At 59.6% G+C, this 16,374-nt stretch overlaps 1 protein-coding gene across 1 annotated transcript in view; it reads left to right on the top strand.

Annotated features, from left to right (window-relative positions):
- CSNK1G2 (casein kinase 1 gamma 2) overlaps positions 1-13,646 on the top strand; it is a 37,256-nt gene extending 23,610 nt beyond the window's left edge. Inside the window, exons 2-12 of the mRNA XM_050770558.1 lie at positions 1,662-2,110; positions 10,653-10,693; positions 10,789-10,858; positions 10,949-11,097; positions 11,201-11,435; positions 11,505-11,590; positions 11,661-11,745; positions 11,822-11,970; positions 12,077-12,160; positions 12,235-12,341; positions 12,458-13,646. Coding sequence (XP_050626515.1) covers positions 1,924-2,110; positions 10,653-10,693; positions 10,789-10,858; positions 10,949-11,097; positions 11,201-11,435; positions 11,505-11,590; positions 11,661-11,745; positions 11,822-11,970; positions 12,077-12,160; positions 12,235-12,341; positions 12,458-12,512 — 1,248 coding nt within the window. The 5' untranslated portion in view covers positions 1,662-1,923 and the 3' untranslated portion in view covers positions 12,513-13,646. The remainder of the gene's footprint in view (positions 1-1,661; positions 2,111-10,652; positions 10,694-10,788; positions 10,859-10,948; positions 11,098-11,200; positions 11,436-11,504; positions 11,591-11,660; positions 11,746-11,821; positions 11,971-12,076; positions 12,161-12,234; positions 12,342-12,457) is intronic.
- The last annotated feature ends 2,728 nt before the right edge of the window (positions 13,647-16,374 follow it).

Below are 16,374 nucleotides of genomic sequence, written 5' to 3'. Positions count from 1 at the left end.
ACCTCGTGATCTGCCCGCCTCGGCCTCCCGGAGTGCTGGGATTCCAGGCGTGAGCCACCGCGCCCGGCCGAGGCGTTGCCTCTTGAGGGTGAGCAGGGGAGTTGCTTCAGCTGCTCTGTAGTCCCAGTGAAGGTTCTGTGAACCTGGTGGAAATGAGGACAGAGGACTTGGAATAGCTCGGAACCTCAGTTGACGAAGCCGCGGCTGGGTCGAGAGGACCGACTGCAGTTTTGAAGGACGTTCTGCTGTGGGTGATAAATGCTATCAGGTAGCATCACGCCCCACAAAGAAATCTTTGATGAAAGGAAGAGTCGGTTGCTGCGGCCAACTTTTTTGTGGTCATAGTTTAAGAAGTTGCCCCCGCCTCCGGCAGCCGCTGCCCCGATGAGTCAGCCGGCGTCTACGTCGAGGCAAGACCCTCCTCCAGGGAGATTAGGGCGCGCTCACAGTCCGACGATCGTTACCGTTGTTTAGCAGTAAAGTATTTTTATTTCTCTATTATTTAGTTAAGATGGGGTCTCGCTGTATCACCCGGGCTGGAGTGCAGTGGTACGATCATGGCTCCCTACAGCCCCCGCCTCCTGGGCTCAAGCGATCCTGCCGCCTCAGTCTCCCGACTAGCTGGTACCACAGGCTTGCGGCACCATGCCCCACTTAAAGTGTGTCCGTTTACAGTGTACCACGGCATACCGTGGTACACTGTGAACGTAACTTTTGTGCGCAGCAGGAAACGAAAACATCTGAGTGGCTATTGCCGCGTGGAACCCCAAGGCACGCTTGCGATCACCTCAGGGTGTTTCTCGTACCAGAACACGGTTGCCACGTGCAGTGGGACAGTGCTTGTGACGCTGGTGCCTTTGTTTCTGTTGTGGCTTATTCAGCTGGGAGTTCCTGTCCTAACATTTTCGGCGATGGCTGTGCACCCGTGGCCCCTCCTCACCTGCCTCCCTCAGGCCCCGCCATACCCTTCTCAGCTCCGCTCTGCACCGAAGGGGCTGGGTGGGACCCACCCTGGCATTGTCACAGCCCCGAGTGGTGTCCAGCCTGCCCCGCTCCACCAGTGGTTGCTGGAGAACGACCCGAGCCTGGGTCAGGCCGTGGGGATTCCTGCAGCAGCTTACGGCTCGCTGGGGCCTCCTGCCCTCCGGTCCACTCTCCCCACTTTCAGTGTCCCCTGGCCGCCATGGGCAGGGGCAGCTCTGTGGCTTGTGTGTCCCTGCCTCAGGTCTGCCTGCTGTCATCTGCCTCCCTCCCTCTTTCTCAGAGCAGCCCTGGGCCTGGAGATGGGGACTGTTGTGTGGCCCTTCTGTGTCCGGGGGTGGGACTGACCCCTGGCTTCAGGATCCTCAGGGCCTCTCCCCGGGATGGGCAGTCATGCCCTCCCAGCAGTACGTTCTCCCGCCTGTGCCACCCACCCACCCATCTCGCTTCACAGAAAGGCCCCTGAGCCCTACCCTGTTAGTCTCTAGGCAGCCACGCCGAGACCTCTGGCCTCTAATGTCATGTGGCACGTGCTTCCCAGCCGCGTTCCGGGCACGGACAGTGCTTGTCGTGTCCCGGCCTTCAGAGCCCCTTCCAGCCCGGCAGCCCCTGGCTGCGTCCTCTGTGGCCTCCGCCCCGTGTCCTCGCCGGCGCTCACCTGTGCCTCTGTTTCTCCACAGCTGTGAGCCGTGAGCTTTGAGGCGGGACCTGTCAACAGAATGTCTCCTGCCCCCGAGAGCCACCCCAAGGCCACTGAGATGAGCGCCGCGGCCTGGCCGGCCCCAGTGCCTGCGTCTCAGTAGCCGGGAGCCGCGGGCCCACGCCCGCCCGCCAGCCGCGGCGATGTTCTAGCCACAGAGGAGCCAAGACCTCAGGTTTCCAGAGACTTGGGATTTGCACGGCAGCAGAGCCACCGTGGAGAGGCCAGGGTACCACAAACTTATGGATTTTGACAAGAAAGGAGGGAAAGGGGAGACAGAGGAGGGCCGGAGAATGTCCAAGGCCGGCGGGGGCCGGAGCAGCCACGGCATCCGGAGCTCGGGGACCAGCTCGGGGGTCCTGATGGTGGGCCCCAACTTCCGCGTCGGCAAGAAGATCGGCTGTGGCAACTTCGGGGAGCTCCGCCTAGGTGAGGCCCTGCTCATGGCTGATGGGGTGGGAGGCTGCTGGCAGGGCCGCACGGGGTCACCGGAGCCTCCAGTGGGGCCGCACGGGGTCACCGGAGCCTCCAGTGGGGCCGTACGGGGTCACCGGAGCCTCCAGTGGGGCCGCACGGGGTCACCGGAGCCTCCAGTGGGGCCACCCCGGGTCACGGGATCCTCCGGCGGGGCCGCACGGGGTCACCGGAGCCTCCGGCGAGGCCACCCCGGGTCACTGGCATGTGTTGAATCATCGGTCCATCGTGGTATGAGTGTCACTTCCCTTCGAGGAAGCCCCATGGGGACAGTGGGTTTCTGGCCCTGTCACCTTTTCGGGAAACAATTCAGTTGGGAGGCAGGTGGCCCAGAGCAGGCCAGGCCATGCCGCAAGGAGTCCGAGTATTAAGTCATGAATGACTTCCACAGCCCATGTCCGTGCTGGGCAAAGCCCTGGCCTTAACCGCAGGCGCCAGCACGGAGCCAGCGTCGGGTGACTGGAGTGACTGTTCTGTGGTGATGACGCTGCTGTGTGCCACTCCCAGCTTCACCGTGTAAAACGCCGCACCTGGCCCACCTGGCTCCATGCCTTCTGCTCACACTGACCTCTCCCGGGTCGCGATCTGATTGCCCGGGCAGGCGTGAGGAGCAGGGCCGAGGACTGAGCCTGTTACTGGCCAGGGGCGCCTTCCCTTGGGTGGGGGTGCCTGAAGATGACCACCAGGCCTGGGGGAGCTCTGAGCACGTTTGGGGCCAGTCGCAGTTCGTGATTAGCTGTGCCAGGGAGCCGGATCATCCCCAGAAATATTAAATTCATTCCTGGTGCTGCTGGGTGTACGGCCAACGCCTGAGCTCCTGCGGGAGGGCATTTGGCGTCTGTTGCTGGGGTTGTCCGGAAGACCCAAGTGCACCCCCGGTCAATGTCTGTCGTGGTGGGAGTCGGGGTCTCTGGGAAAGGGCGCAGGATGGGCAGGTCTGGGAGGCCACGGCAGTGGATCAGCCTCACGTGGGCACCCACGGCAGGCAGTACTGGAATCCGGCCCCTCGGCCCAATGAGGTTGTCAGATGAGGGAAACTGAGGCCCAGGCAGTGGGTATGTTGTGGTTGCACCTTCAAGAGCGGCCGCCCAGGGGTGCAGGAGCATGGGCTGTAGCCACCTGGACCCCAGGCATGTTTTGTGACCCCGCTTCCCACCTCCTGCCTCAGTTTACCCACCTGTTAAATAGGGATGAATGGTAGTTGCCACTGTTCAGAAGTGGGTTCAGCAGGCAGTTACGTGGCAGAAGTGTGTGTCCTGAGTCAAGCAGCTTCTCCCAGGCGAGCGCAGCTGTCGGGGTCACTGTTGGCTGCCTCAGTGTTCCCATTGGCTGCACCCGGGGCCCCAGGAGGCCCGTTTGAGACCCCATCCCGAACCAGATTCCACCCCAGCCCTTGGGGAGGCTGCTGGGATTCCACTCTTTTGCGCAGAGGCTGGGCTTGGGCCTCACTGCCTGTCTGATGGCCTGTGGCTCGGGAGGCCCCGGGCTCCGTTTCTCAGCCAAGAGAGTGAGCTTTTCCCGACGGTAGCTGTGGCCTCCCAACCCTGTATGTGTGCGCACATACTCAGACACACGTGCAGACACATGCAGATGTGTACACACATGCCCACACACGTACATGTGCACACTAAAGCACATGCACACAGGCATGCACAGCCACAACCATGTGCACACAGGCACATCTGCACACACACGCCTGGCACAGCCCTGTGACCTGCAGCCTGCGGGATATGGCTTTTGGGGACCCAGATGACTGTGTGGGTCCTGTCCTTGAGCGGTGGTTGCAGGCCGCTGAACAGTGCAGGTCCCCGTAGGCAGGTGAGAGGTGAGAGTGACATATGGGTGATGCCAGCTTGCCAGCTTTTTTTTTTTTTTTTTGAGACGGAGTCTTGCTCTGTCGCCCAGGCTGGAGTGCAGTGGCGCGATCTCGGCTCACTGCAAGGTCTGCCTCCCGGGTTCACGCCATTCTCCTGCCTCAGCCTCCCAAGTAGCTGGGACTACAGGTGCCCACCACCGCACCCGGCTAATTTTTTGTATTTTTAGTAGAGACGGGGTTTTGCTGTGTTAGCCAGGATGGTCTCGATCTCCTTACCTCATGATCTGCCCGCCTCGGCCTCCCAAAGTGCTGGGATTACAGGCGTGAGCCAACGCGCCTGGCCATTTTTTCTATTTTTAGTAGACATGGGGTTTCACCATGTTGGACAGGCTGGTCTCGAACGCCTGACCTCAGGTGATCCACCTGCCTTGGCCTCCCAAAGCGGTGTTACACACGTGAGCTACTGCACCTGGCCTGCTTTGTTTTTTTGAGACAGAGTCTTGCTCTGCCCAGGCTGGAGTGCAATGGCGCAATCTCAGCTCACTGCAACCTCCACCTCCTAGGTTCAAGCAATTCTCCTGCCTCAGCTTCCCAAGTAGCTGGGATTACAGGTGCACCCCACCACACCCAACTAATTTTTTGTATTTTTAGTAGAGACGGGGTTTCACCATGTTGGCCAGGCTGGTCTCAAACTCCTGACCTCAGGTGATCCGCCTACCTTGGCCTCTGAAAGTGCTGGGATTACAGGCGTGAACCACCATGCCTGTCTGACCCCGGAAGTTTTGGACTGGCCCAGCCTTGCTCTCATTCTTGGGTTCTGGTTCTGCGTGTGACGCAAGTGCTTGGCGCTGTCTGCAGGTCCCTCGGCCCTGGCTGTTTTCCCTCAGTCTCTATTCTCCTGGTGTCAGGCTGTGCGGCTGCTGCTGCTTGCTGTAAGTTTACTCTTTTTCTACAGCCTCCAACCCTGGAAGTCCATGCGGTGCATCTTTGATCGCTTAGTGGCATTTTTCAGTTCCGTATGATTCTCCATTCGATCTCAGCTGAGATTTCCCATGTGCACATTGATTTTGGCCATCTTTTCCTTTACATCTTTGAACATGTTTGTGCTGTTTCTTAGTCCATTTTGTGCTGCTATAACAGAATACCATAGACTGGGTCATTTTTATTTATTTATTTATTTTATTTATTTATTTATTTTTTGAGATGGATTCTTGCTCTGTCGCCCAGGCTGGAGTGCAGTGGCCGGATCTCAGCTCACTGCAAGCTCCACCTCCCGGGTTTACGCCATTCTCCTGCCTCAGCCTCCCAAGTAGCTGGGACTACAGGCGCCCACCACCTCGCCCGGCTAGTTTTTTGTATTTTTAGTAGAGACGGGGTTTCACCGTATTAGCCAGGATGGTCTCGATCTCCTGACCTCGTGATCCGCCCGTCTCGGCCTCCCAAAGTGCTGGGATTACAGGCTTGAGCCACCACGCCCGGCCTTTTAAAATTTTTTTTGAGATGGAGTCTTGCTCTGTTGCCCAGGCTAGAGTGCAGTGGTACGATCTTGACTCACCACAACCTCCGCCTCCCGGGTTCAAGTGATTCTCCTGCCTCAGCCTCCCAAGTAGCTGGGATTACAGGCGCACACCACCATTCCCAGCTAATTTTTGTATTTTTATTTTTTTTATTTTTTTATTATTATTATTTTTTTTTTTGAGACGGAGTCTCGCTGTGTCTCCCAGGCTGGAGTGCAGTGGCGTGATCTCGGCTCACTGCAAGCTCCGCCTCCCGGGTTCACGCCATTCTCCCGCCTCAGCCTCCCAAGTAGCTGAGACTACAGGCGCCGCCACCACGCCCGGCTAGTTTTTTGTATTTTTAGTAGAGACGGGGTTTCACCATGTTAGCCAGGATAGTCTCGATCTCCTGACCTCGTGATCCACCCGCCTCGGCCTCTCAAAGTGCTGGGATTACAGGCTTGAGCCACCGCGCCCGGCCAATTTTTGTATTTTTAGTAGAGATGCGGTTTCACTGTGTTGGCCAGGCTGGTCTGGAACTCCTGACCTTGTGATCCGCCTGCCTCGGCCTCCCAAAGTGCTGGGATTACAGGTGTGAGCCACCGCGCCTGACTGGGTCATTTATAGTGAACAGAAATTGACAGACTCAGTGTTCTGGAGGCTGGCAGTCTTCAGATTGAGGATGGCGTCTGGCAAGGACCTTCTTGCTGTGTCATCCCGTGGTGGAAGGCAGGAGGGCAAGGACCGGAGGGGGCTGGATTTGCCCTTTAATCAGGAGCCCGCTCCCATGCTGATGGCATTCATCCATCCACCAGGGCAGTGACCCAGCCCCAACAGTGCTGGATTGGGGACCCAGTTCCCAACACATGACCCTTGGGGGGGTGCATCAAAGACACAGCACTGTGTGGAATGACGTCTGTGCTGCTGCTGACTTTCTCGCTTGTCACGGTCACAGCCCCTTCATTCACCTGTGGGACAGCCTCAGTGGGTGTGGCCGCGGTGTGTGCCATGAGGTGTGGAGGGTGCGGTCTCCCAGCTTGAGCTCTGGGTTTGTCCCTGTGGCTCACCTTGTTTCTGTCAGGGTTGGTTTCAGTGTTGCTGGGGCAGGGCCGAGGGTAAACATGAGTGACTCCAAGGCCAGGAAGCTCTGCGCCAAGCTGTGGACCTTTTGGGTTCTCAGCTGAAGTCAGAGAATCCAGGGAAGACCCCGCGCTCCGGCTGTTGGAGGTGTAGCATCCTCCCACCTGTGTGTCCCCCGGAACCTCCTGAGCCTCTCTGGAGCTGTTCTCTGCCAGGCCCCATGGGGTCTCCTGCCCTCTGCGTGCACCGCGAGTACTGCCGGAGAAGGCCCCTTCGGCTTTCAGAGCCCAGAGCGCCCGACCTCCTCCAGGCGTCTGCAGATCCACAGGCCTCAGACGCTGCCACACCCGCCCAGCGCACACCCAGGTCTCTGAAATGCCGTCTGCACACAGCGGTGGGGTCAGGCGAAGGTTTCTTCCACAGTGCAGAGTGGAAGAGCTGGGAAAGACCACATCACCGTCAGAGGCATCAGAGCTTCAAAGGTCTGCTCATCAAGACACTGCCAAAAGCATGAGGCCAGCCAGGCTGGGCAAGACCGAGCATCCGCCTAAGTGTCAGGGAACCACAGCCGGATGATACATCGACAGACAGCGGAGGGACGGCGCAGCACACAGGCGAGGGCTTGGCCTCTTCCGTTGGGGGAGCGCAGCTCAGCCCTTGGTGGTGGTCAGCACGTGGCCGACACTTTGCCAGAGAAGGGGACAACTGCCCGCAGGAAGAGCTGCACAGCCGTGTTCGCCGAACTCCGCTCTGGGGAGTCAGAACTGGAGACGGCAGGGTGTGCCGCAAGGGCGAATGGGCACGCCAAACCCCGTCCTCCCCGTGAGCCGGGGCGCAGCGCCAGGCAGGCACACGTCGCGCGATACGGCGAGGAGCCCACCGCAGTGGCAGCCTCTTGAGAGGGGGAGGGGGGGATGGCTGAGGGGCAGGGCGCGCTCCCTCTCAACAGGACTGGGTTGGTTCAGGAGCGGGCAGCTGCCAGCGCTCACCAGACAGGACTTTGGAGACACGGGCATCCCACTGTGAATCCCACCTCCAAAGAGCAGCTCAGGAAGGAAAACCACAAATGCTGGACTGAACCTGCAACTTCCAGATTCAGTGGAAGGGACCGCAGACGCTGGACTGAACCTGCAGCTGCCGGATTCAGGGGAAGGGACCGCAGATGCTGGGCTGAACTTGCAGCTGCCGGATTCAGGGGAAGGGACCGCAGACGCTGGGCTGAACTTGCAGCTGCAAGATTCAGGGGTCAGGCCGGGCGTGGTGGCTCAAGCCTGTAATCCCAGCACTTTGGGAGGCCGAGATGGGCAGATCACGAGGTCAGAAGATAGAGACCATCCTGGCTAACACGGTGAAACCCCGTCTCTACTAAAAAATACAAAAAACTAGCCGGGCAAGGTGGCGGGCGCCTGTAATCCCAGCTACTCGGGAGGCTGAGGCAGGAGAATGGCGTGAACCCGGGAGGCGGAGATTGCGGTGAGCTGAGATCGTGCCACTGCACTCCAGCCTGGGCTACAGAGCGAGACTCCGTCTCAAAAAAAAAGATTCAGGGAGCAGTGTCCTGGGCTCTAAAACTTCCAAATCTGGGGCAGTGTCCTGAGCTCTAAAACTTTGAAATCTGGCCAGGCACAGTGGCTCACGCCTCTAAATCCCAGCACTTCGGGAGGCCGAGGCAGGCGGATCACCTGAGGTCAGGATTTCGAGACCAGCCTGGCCTACATGGCGAAACCCCATCTCTAGTGAAAATACAAAAATTAGTCAGGTTGTTGGTGCCTGTCTGTAATCTCAGCTACTCAGGAGGCTGAGCCAGGAGAATTGCTTGAACCCAGGAGGCAGAGGTTACAGTGAGCCATGATCATGCCACTGCACTCCAGCCTGAGCAACAGAATGAGACTCCATCTCAAAAAGGAAAAAACTTTGAAGTCCCTCTAAAAATAAGATGGACCGGTGGATGGTAACTGTGAGGATGGACCATGTGGCAGGTTTAGTTCTGGGGCCTCGGCGGTGAATGTTGGGTATTCGGGGCACGGCTCCTATTGTTTTACCAGGAGAATTTCCGAATAACATGTTGGGGAAAACACAGGAGGGAGCCCATTTGTTCTGAAAACGCAGGGACCAACCCTGGTCCCCGGCTCAGGACTGGAGGGAGGCGCCTGGTCATTACTCGTCCTTATGATCCTGCCCCCTCAAGATGCCACATTCTTGAGGCTGTTTAGGGAAATTGACAAACTGATTGGAAACTGCCGAAATAGAGCCCTGGCAGTGCTATGGACGGGGCAATGCGGGAAGGGGCCCCGGCAGTTCCCATGCTGCAGGGCACATCCGGGTTGGGGCACTAGTGGGAGGAAGAGGCTCTCAGGGCCCAGGTGGGACCCCAGCCTCAGACTGTGAGGTCATGACCGTGTGCAGCGCAGCCAGCAGGCTTTGGGGCTTTGCATCCACCTTAGCAGGGTTTCCAAACCCGTTGTCGCCACGGCCACCCTGCCAGTCCAGCTGCAGCAGGGCGGGAGGAAGTGGAGGCTGCTTTCTTTTTTTTCTTTCTTTCTTTTTTTGAGACAGAGTTTCGCTCTTGTTGCCCAGGCTGGAGTGTAGTAGCATGATCTCAGCTCACCACAACCTCCACCTCCCGGGTTCGAGCACTTCTCCTGCCTCAGCCTCCCTAGTAGCTAGGATTACAGGCATGCACCACCACACCCGGCTGATTTTGTATTTTCAGTAGAGACGGGAGTTTCTCCATGTTGGCCAGGCTGGTCTCGAACTCCCGACCTCAGGTGATCCATCGCCTCGACCTCTCAAAGTGCTGGGATTACAGGCGTGAGCCACCGCCCCCGGCGACGGAGGCCTCTTTCTGCCGTGGATGCTGCTCAGGCAAAGGCAGCCGACTGCAGACCCAACACGGTGACCCAGCCCGACAGTGCCTGAGAGATGGGGCTGCCCCACGTGGTGTCCTGTCATGCCGCGGGACAGGTCGCCCAGCAGATGGTAGCTGTGGCCCCAGTGCCATCCTGGGCTGGAGCCACACGGGTGCCGGACATTCGTGCCTGTTGTCTGGCTCAGCTGGCGTGGGGAGCCCTCCAGGGCCATGTGCCATGTGTGCTTGCAAGGATCCAGCCTGTTCACCGCTGGTCTCACCCCTCGGGTGCTGAGCCACCACAATGGGTGGGGCCATGCGCCCCTCCCAGGCCGGCTTCCACAGTTGCCCCTGCAGAGCTTCCCTGTGTTAAGGGCCGGCCTCCTCCTTCCTCAGGGGGTGTAACAGGTAAAAAGCTGCACCCTGGGCAGTACACGGGCTCCCGCCTGTCATCGCGGCCCTGTGGGAGGCTGAGGCAGGCCGATCACTTGAGCTCACGAGTTCAAGACCAGCTGGGTAACTTGGAGAAACCCCGTCTCTACTAAAAATACAAAAAGTAGTTGGGTGTGGTGGTGCGCACCTGTAGTCCCAGCTACTTGGGAGGCTGAGGTGGGAGGATGGCTTGCGCCCAGGAGACAGGCTGCAGTGAACTGCGATCGCACCTCTTCACTCCAGCCTGGGCAACAGAGCGAGACCACCTCAAAAAAAAAAAAAAAAAAAAGGTATGGGCCTTGTGCCTTCTGCCCTTTCATGGGACTGAGCCCTGGAAGTTCTGTGTGGCTGGTGACCCCAGGGGACAGGACCTGGCTTCTCTAACCCATGTGGGCCACGGGTCCCTGTCCAGCTGTGCTGGGGCTCACCTGGGGGCCTCCGGCATGCATGTGGGGGATGCTGTGCCCTGGGGGTGTCTTTGAGAAAGGGGTGGAGGAGTGTGGAGCCCCTGGGGGCTCCCTTGCAGCCGTGAGAAACTCCCCAGTGCCACTTACGTCCTGGACTGGGGAGGTGGTGGGGAGAGGGGGAGGAGTGGCAGACACGGAGGCAGTGACCACACGGGCAGGGTGCAGGTGTGGGGAGGACCTGGCAGGCCCCAGTGCCGTGCTCGGGCAGGCTGGGCCGAGGCCCGGCTGCTGGGCAGGGGTGCCCTTTGGAGGCTGGTCCTTCGGGGATCCCCTCCTGCCTCCTTCCTGGGGGGTGGGCTGGGAAGGTGGGGGCTAGGTGGGCCCGGCACCAGGGTGCTGATGCTCTGTGTCCCCACAGGAAAGAATCTCTATACAAATGAATACGTGGCTATCAAATTGGTGAGTCGGCCCCTCCACCCCACCCCCGCTGACATACCCCCAGGGATTTCAGGGCAGCAACCAGTGTCCCCGGTGACTCGCGCTTGTGCCCCCAGGAGCCGATCAAGTCCCGGGCCCCGCAGCTGCACCTGGAGTACCGGTTCTACAAGCAGCTCAGCGCCACAGGTACCGGGCAGCCCGCGGGTGGGGCGCGGGCTGCGCAGGGGCAGGGAGGGGGCCGCCGCCGCACGCCCCTGCGTCTGTCTTCCGCCGCAGAGGGCGTCCCTCAGGTCTACTACTTCGGCCCGTGCGGGAAGTACAACGCCATGGTGCTGGAGTTGCTGGGGCCCAGCCTGGAGGACCTGTTCGACCTGTGCGACCGGACCTTCACGCTCAAGACGGTGCTGATGATCGCCATCCAGCTGGTGCGCGGCGGGCGGGCGGGCGGGGCTCGGAGGGAAGAGGGTGGCTCTGGAGGGAGCGCGTGGGCCGGGGAGGGGCCTGGCCGACACCGCTTTGCCTCTGCAGATCACACGCATGGAGTACGTGCACACCAAGAGCCTCATCTACCGGGACGTGAAGCCCGAGAACTTCCTGGTGGGCCGCCCGGGGACCAAGCGGCAGCACGCCATCCACATCATCGACTTCGGGCTGGCCAAGGAGTACATCGACCCCGAGACCAAGAAGCACATCCCGTACCGCGAGCACAAGAGCCTGACGGGCACGGCGCGATACATGAGCATCAACACGCACCTGGGCAAGGGTGAGCTGCGCGCGCGCGGCGGGGGGCGGGCGCCCGGGCCCCGCTGAGGCTGCGCCCCTGTTCCCGCAGAGCAGAGCCGCCGCGACGACCTGGAGGCGCTGGGCCACATGTTCATGTACTTCCTGCGCGGCAGCCTCCCCTGGCAGGGGCTCAAGGTGGGCGCGGGGGCCGGGCGGGCAGGCGGGGACACAGGCCGGGAACAAGGCTGACCGCGGACCCCCGCAGGCCGACACGCTCAAGGAGCGATACCAGAAGATCGGGGACACCAAGCGCGCGACGCCCATCGAGGTGCTCTGCGAGAACTTCCCAGGTAAGGGGTCCCTGCGTCCCCGCCCCCACCCCGTGCCCCCACCCCCGCCGAGGCCCCGCTGGCACTCTCTCTGCAGAGGAGATGGCCACGTACCTGCGCTACGTGCGGCGCCTGGACTTCTTCGAGAAGCCGGACTATGACTACCTGCGGAAGCTCTTCACCGACCTCTTCGACCGCAGCGGCTTCGTGTTCGACTATGAGTACGACTGGGCCGGGAAGCCCCTGGTAGGTGGGGGGGCCCCGGTGTGTGGGGAGGGGACCAGGAAACCGCCCTGCAGGAGATGGGAACCGGCACTGCAGCCCATCCTGAGTCGTGCTCATTCCCTCGCAGCCGACCCCCATCGGCACCGTCCACACCGACCTGCCCTCCCAGCCTCAGCTCCGGGACAAAGGCCAGCCGCACAGCAAAAACCAGGTGAGGCCCGGGCGGGACCGACGCCCCAGGGAGGGGCACGGGCGGCCAGCGTGACCCCCTACTGCCCCCGCCAGGCGCTGAACTCCACCAACGGGGAGCTGAACGCGGACGACCCCACGGCTGGTCACTCCAATGCCCCCATCACGGCGCCTGCAGAGGTGGAGGTGGCCGATGAAACCAAGTAAGGCTCTGGGGAGGTGGCGGTGCCCTGGGTCCCCTGGGGGTGGGAGGGCCTGAGGCCTGGGCTGCCCCCGCCCCGCACCCCGCTCCTCCTACCTGTGCCACCTCCCTCCCCAGATGCTGCTGTTTCTTCAAGAGGAGAAAGAGAAAATCGCTGCAGCGACACAAGTGACCCTGGGCGCGTGCAGCCCCCTGAATCTTCTCCGTGCAGCCCCTTGGGGCGAGAGCTTGTGCGAGGCCCTCGGGGCCCACCCACAGCGGCCCAGGGCCAGACCCTGGCCGGAAGCCAGAACGCAGACTGCAGGGGCCGCACCTGGCTCAGCCGGCGGCCCCACCCCCGGGACGTGGGGTCACTTCCTTCACGTAAGACTTTGGCCGAAATTTCTACACCTGTGTCTAGTCCTCCCCTCCAAGAGCATTAACTATTTAAAACAAGGAAAAAAGGAAAAACACAGAGGCCCACCTGCCCCCACCCTGCCCTCCGTTTCTTTGCTGAAGTGAGTAGTGTGATCTGGGGGCCCCCGGCTGAGGCCCGGCCTGGCCCCGCCAGCCGCCCCCGTTAGCGTCATAAAGTCCAGCTTGTCTCCCTCGATCCAAAGGCCGTTTTCTCGAGGGGAGGGCAGGCCCGGCCTGGAGGGTGCTGTGGGGCTGTCTTGCCCAGGCCCTCCTGGGAGGGGAGAGGCATTGCTGCCAGGGGTGAGGCCATGCCTCAGGCCTCCCTGAAACCAAAGGGGAAGGCAGGGGTGGGCCCGGGGCGGAAGCCGGCTCCCCAACCAAAATGCTGCACCAAAGCTCGGGTGCCGCGGGCATGGCCACTGCAGCCTCTGCCCGGCCTGGCCCTGGCGAGGGGCGGGCGGGCGCTGCCAGGCTGGTGCTTCTCAACGCACTTGCTTCCGGAGGCTGTGCCCTGGCGCCTGGAACCTGAGGTGGGAGGACCAGCTGGTGTCGCCCTGCTCGGCCCTGGGCCCTGTTGCGTGGGGCGGGTGGGCACAGGGCTTCCTGCCTCTGTGCTCCGCCACCCGGCAAGCAGCCGGAGACAAAACGCCTTAAAGCCCCGGCGCAGCCCCGCGGGTGTATGTGCAGGGGCCTGGGGCAGCCCTGGACTGACGGGCGGTCCCCCAGCGGGGTGCCCTGGAGGCTGCTGGGCAGAGTGAAGCAGCTTGGGGCCGTGCCTAGGGCGGTGGCTGTGAGTCTAGTTTTTGCTTTACCAAGTGTACAGAAATGGCATTTACGTTTCTCTGATGCTCCCTTGAAGCCATAGAATTTAGGGGCTTTTTTTAAAAAATAAAAGAAAAATGAAACCAAACCCAAGTGTAGTGTCTGGACTTTCCACGAAGCTTGACCTGGAACGGGTAGCGTCTCCATCCCCATCCTGCCCATCCAGGACAAGTCCGGGAGTGGCTGGCGGCCTCCGGTAACAGAAACCAACTCATGAGGCAGAAGGTAAGGAAGACGGAAGCAGAGGGCAGAGCTGGGCTCTGTCTGGGGAGAGGGCAGGAGACGAGTGTTGGTGAACCATGGAAAGGGGAAGTCGCATACATGCAGCTGTGGCCCTGGGGGTCCCGTTCTCTGATGCTACACAAATACACCCGAAAAGCTCAGTGGCGGGGCCCAGGCAGGAAGGTCCTGGCTGCCTCTGCCAGCGGAAGGCCTCCTTGACTCCCTGTGTTCACGCAGCAGGGCGGAAAGCATCCCCGTGGGGGCCCACGGCACGGTGAAGGGAATCAGCAGTAGCTCCCGGAAGAACAGTGGAACCTTCAGGCAGGTGAAGACCGTGGCGGCGCCAGCCCTGGCTCCGTCCCATGCCTTCTCCCCACGCTGCAGCTGCACTGGCAAGGGGAGTGGAGGCAGAAGCCCCCGAATGCCACGTGGGGTCTTTGTCGCCACCCACTCGTCTCCTGCAAGGCTTCAGGGGGGAGAAGGCAGCAGAGGGTGCGGCAGGGAGGAAACTCCTGTGCACTCCTCCAGCGACAGCCGAGAAAGCCCACCCTTCCCAGACAAGTCACCAAGAAGCTGAAGGGGGCAGAGGTCCCTTCTAGGAAGCACTGAAGACCGGAAACCCATCCCGGCTCAGAGACTCAGAAACTAAGCACAGAAATGCACAGCCCTCCGAAAACGAATTCAGGAAGAAAACATCAGAAAAGAATTGCTTTTGGAAATGAATCAATTGCAAGGTGCCCAAGACCCTCATTAAAATCGGAGGAGAGGCACTGAGGGCAGGAAAACAAGATGAAAGAAGACGGTTAACTGCGGAACACGGCACAGAATCCCGAAGATGGGCCAGAAAGGGCTGGCGTTTGAGTCTTTGAAGAGGTGAAACAGAGCGAGCATTTAAGACTCTTGTCTAAGGAAGCTTTGCAGAAAAAGACCTGAACCTCCCACATGGAACGTACATCTGGGAAAATTAAACCAGAGTGGGCGCAGTGGCTCACACCGGTAATCCCAGCACTCTAGGAGGCTGAGGTGGGCAGATCACCTGAGGTCAGGAGTTTGAGACCAGTCTGGCCAACACGGTGAAACCCCGTCTCTACTGAAAATACAAAAATTGGCCGGGCGCGGTGGCTCAAGCCTGTAATCCCAGCACTTTGGGAGGCCGAGACGGGCGGATCACAAGGTCAGGAGATCGAGACCAGCCTGGCTAAATACGGTGAAACCCCGTCTCTACTAAAAAATACAAAAAACTAGCCGGGTGAGGTGGCGGGCGCCTGTAGTCCCAGCTACTCAGGAGGCTGAGGCAGGAGAATGGCATAGACCCGGGAGGCGGAGCTTGCAGTGAGCTGAGATGCGGCCACTGCACTCCAGCCTGGGCGACAGAGCGAGACTCCGTCTCAAAAAAAAAAAAAAAAAAAAAAAAAAGAAAATACAAAAATTAGCCATTCGTGGTGGCACATGCCTGTAATCCCAGCTACTCAGAAGGCTGAGGCAGGAGAATCGCTTGAACCCGGGAGGCGGAGGTTGCAGTGAGCTGAGATCATGCCACTGCACTCCAGCCCAGGCGACAGAGCAAGACTCCCTCTCCAAAAAAAGACCTTGTCTCAAAAAAAAAAATTTTTTTTTTGAGACGGAGTCTCAGTCTGTCACCCGGGCTGGAGTGCAGAGGCGCGATCTGGGCTCACTGTAAGCTCCGCCTCTCAGGTTCACGCTATTCTCCCACCTCAGCCTCCAGAGTAGCTGAGGTTACGAGGCACCCATCACCACGTTTGGCTAATTTTGTTTTTGTATTTTTAGTAGAGATGGGGTTTCACCCTGTTAGCCAGGATGGTCTCAATCTGACCTCAGGTGATCCGCCAGCCTCGGCCTCCCAAAGTGCTGGGATTACAGGCGTGAACCACTGTGCCTGGCGAAAATAATTTTTTTTTTTTTTGAGACGGAGTCTCACTCTGTCACCCAGGCTGGAGTGCAGTGGCCGGATCTCAGCTCACTACAAGCTCCGCCTCCCAGGTTTATGCCATTGTCCTGCCTCAGCCTCCTGAGTAGCTGAGACTATAGACGCCCGCCACCTCGCCCGGCTAGTTTTTTATATTTTTTAGTAGAGACGGGGTTTCACCGTGTTAGCCAGGATGGTCTTAATCTCCTGACCTTGTGATCCGCCCGTCTTGGCCTCCCAAAGTGCTGGGATTACAGGCTTGACCACCGCGCCTGGCTGAAAATAATTTTTTTAAAGGTGAGACCAAGGGTGGAAGACCAGTATCACTGTAATACGTTGTGACAAAGCAGAAATAATGCAGCTGTAAGAGTCAGATGGCAAGAGAGAAATGGGCTGATCCCATCGATGGTTTTCCCAGCAGTAGCTTGGGGATAAGGAGTGCCTGTCATGTGTTTTATCTGTTTACCCACATGTTCATCCTTTTCTGATGTTGTTCATTTCTTCTTGCTGATCAGAGATTACATCTGGGATAATTTCCTTTCAGCCTGAAGAACTTCTTCAGTATTTCTTAGTGCAGCTTGCTTTTTGTTAGTTTTGTTTTGTTTTGAGACAGGATCTGGCCCAGGCTGGTGTGCAGTTGCAGTCATAGCTCCCTGGAGCCTCGACC

This window comes from Macaca thibetana, chromosome 19 (assembly GCF_024542745.1).
Source record: "Macaca thibetana thibetana isolate TM-01 chromosome 19, ASM2454274v1, whole genome shotgun sequence".
Lineage (NCBI taxonomy): Eukaryota > Metazoa > Chordata > Mammalia > Primates > Cercopithecidae > Macaca > Macaca thibetana.
The sequence above is the reverse complement of the archived record's forward strand: the minus strand, read 5'-3'. Positions and strand labels throughout refer to the sequence as shown.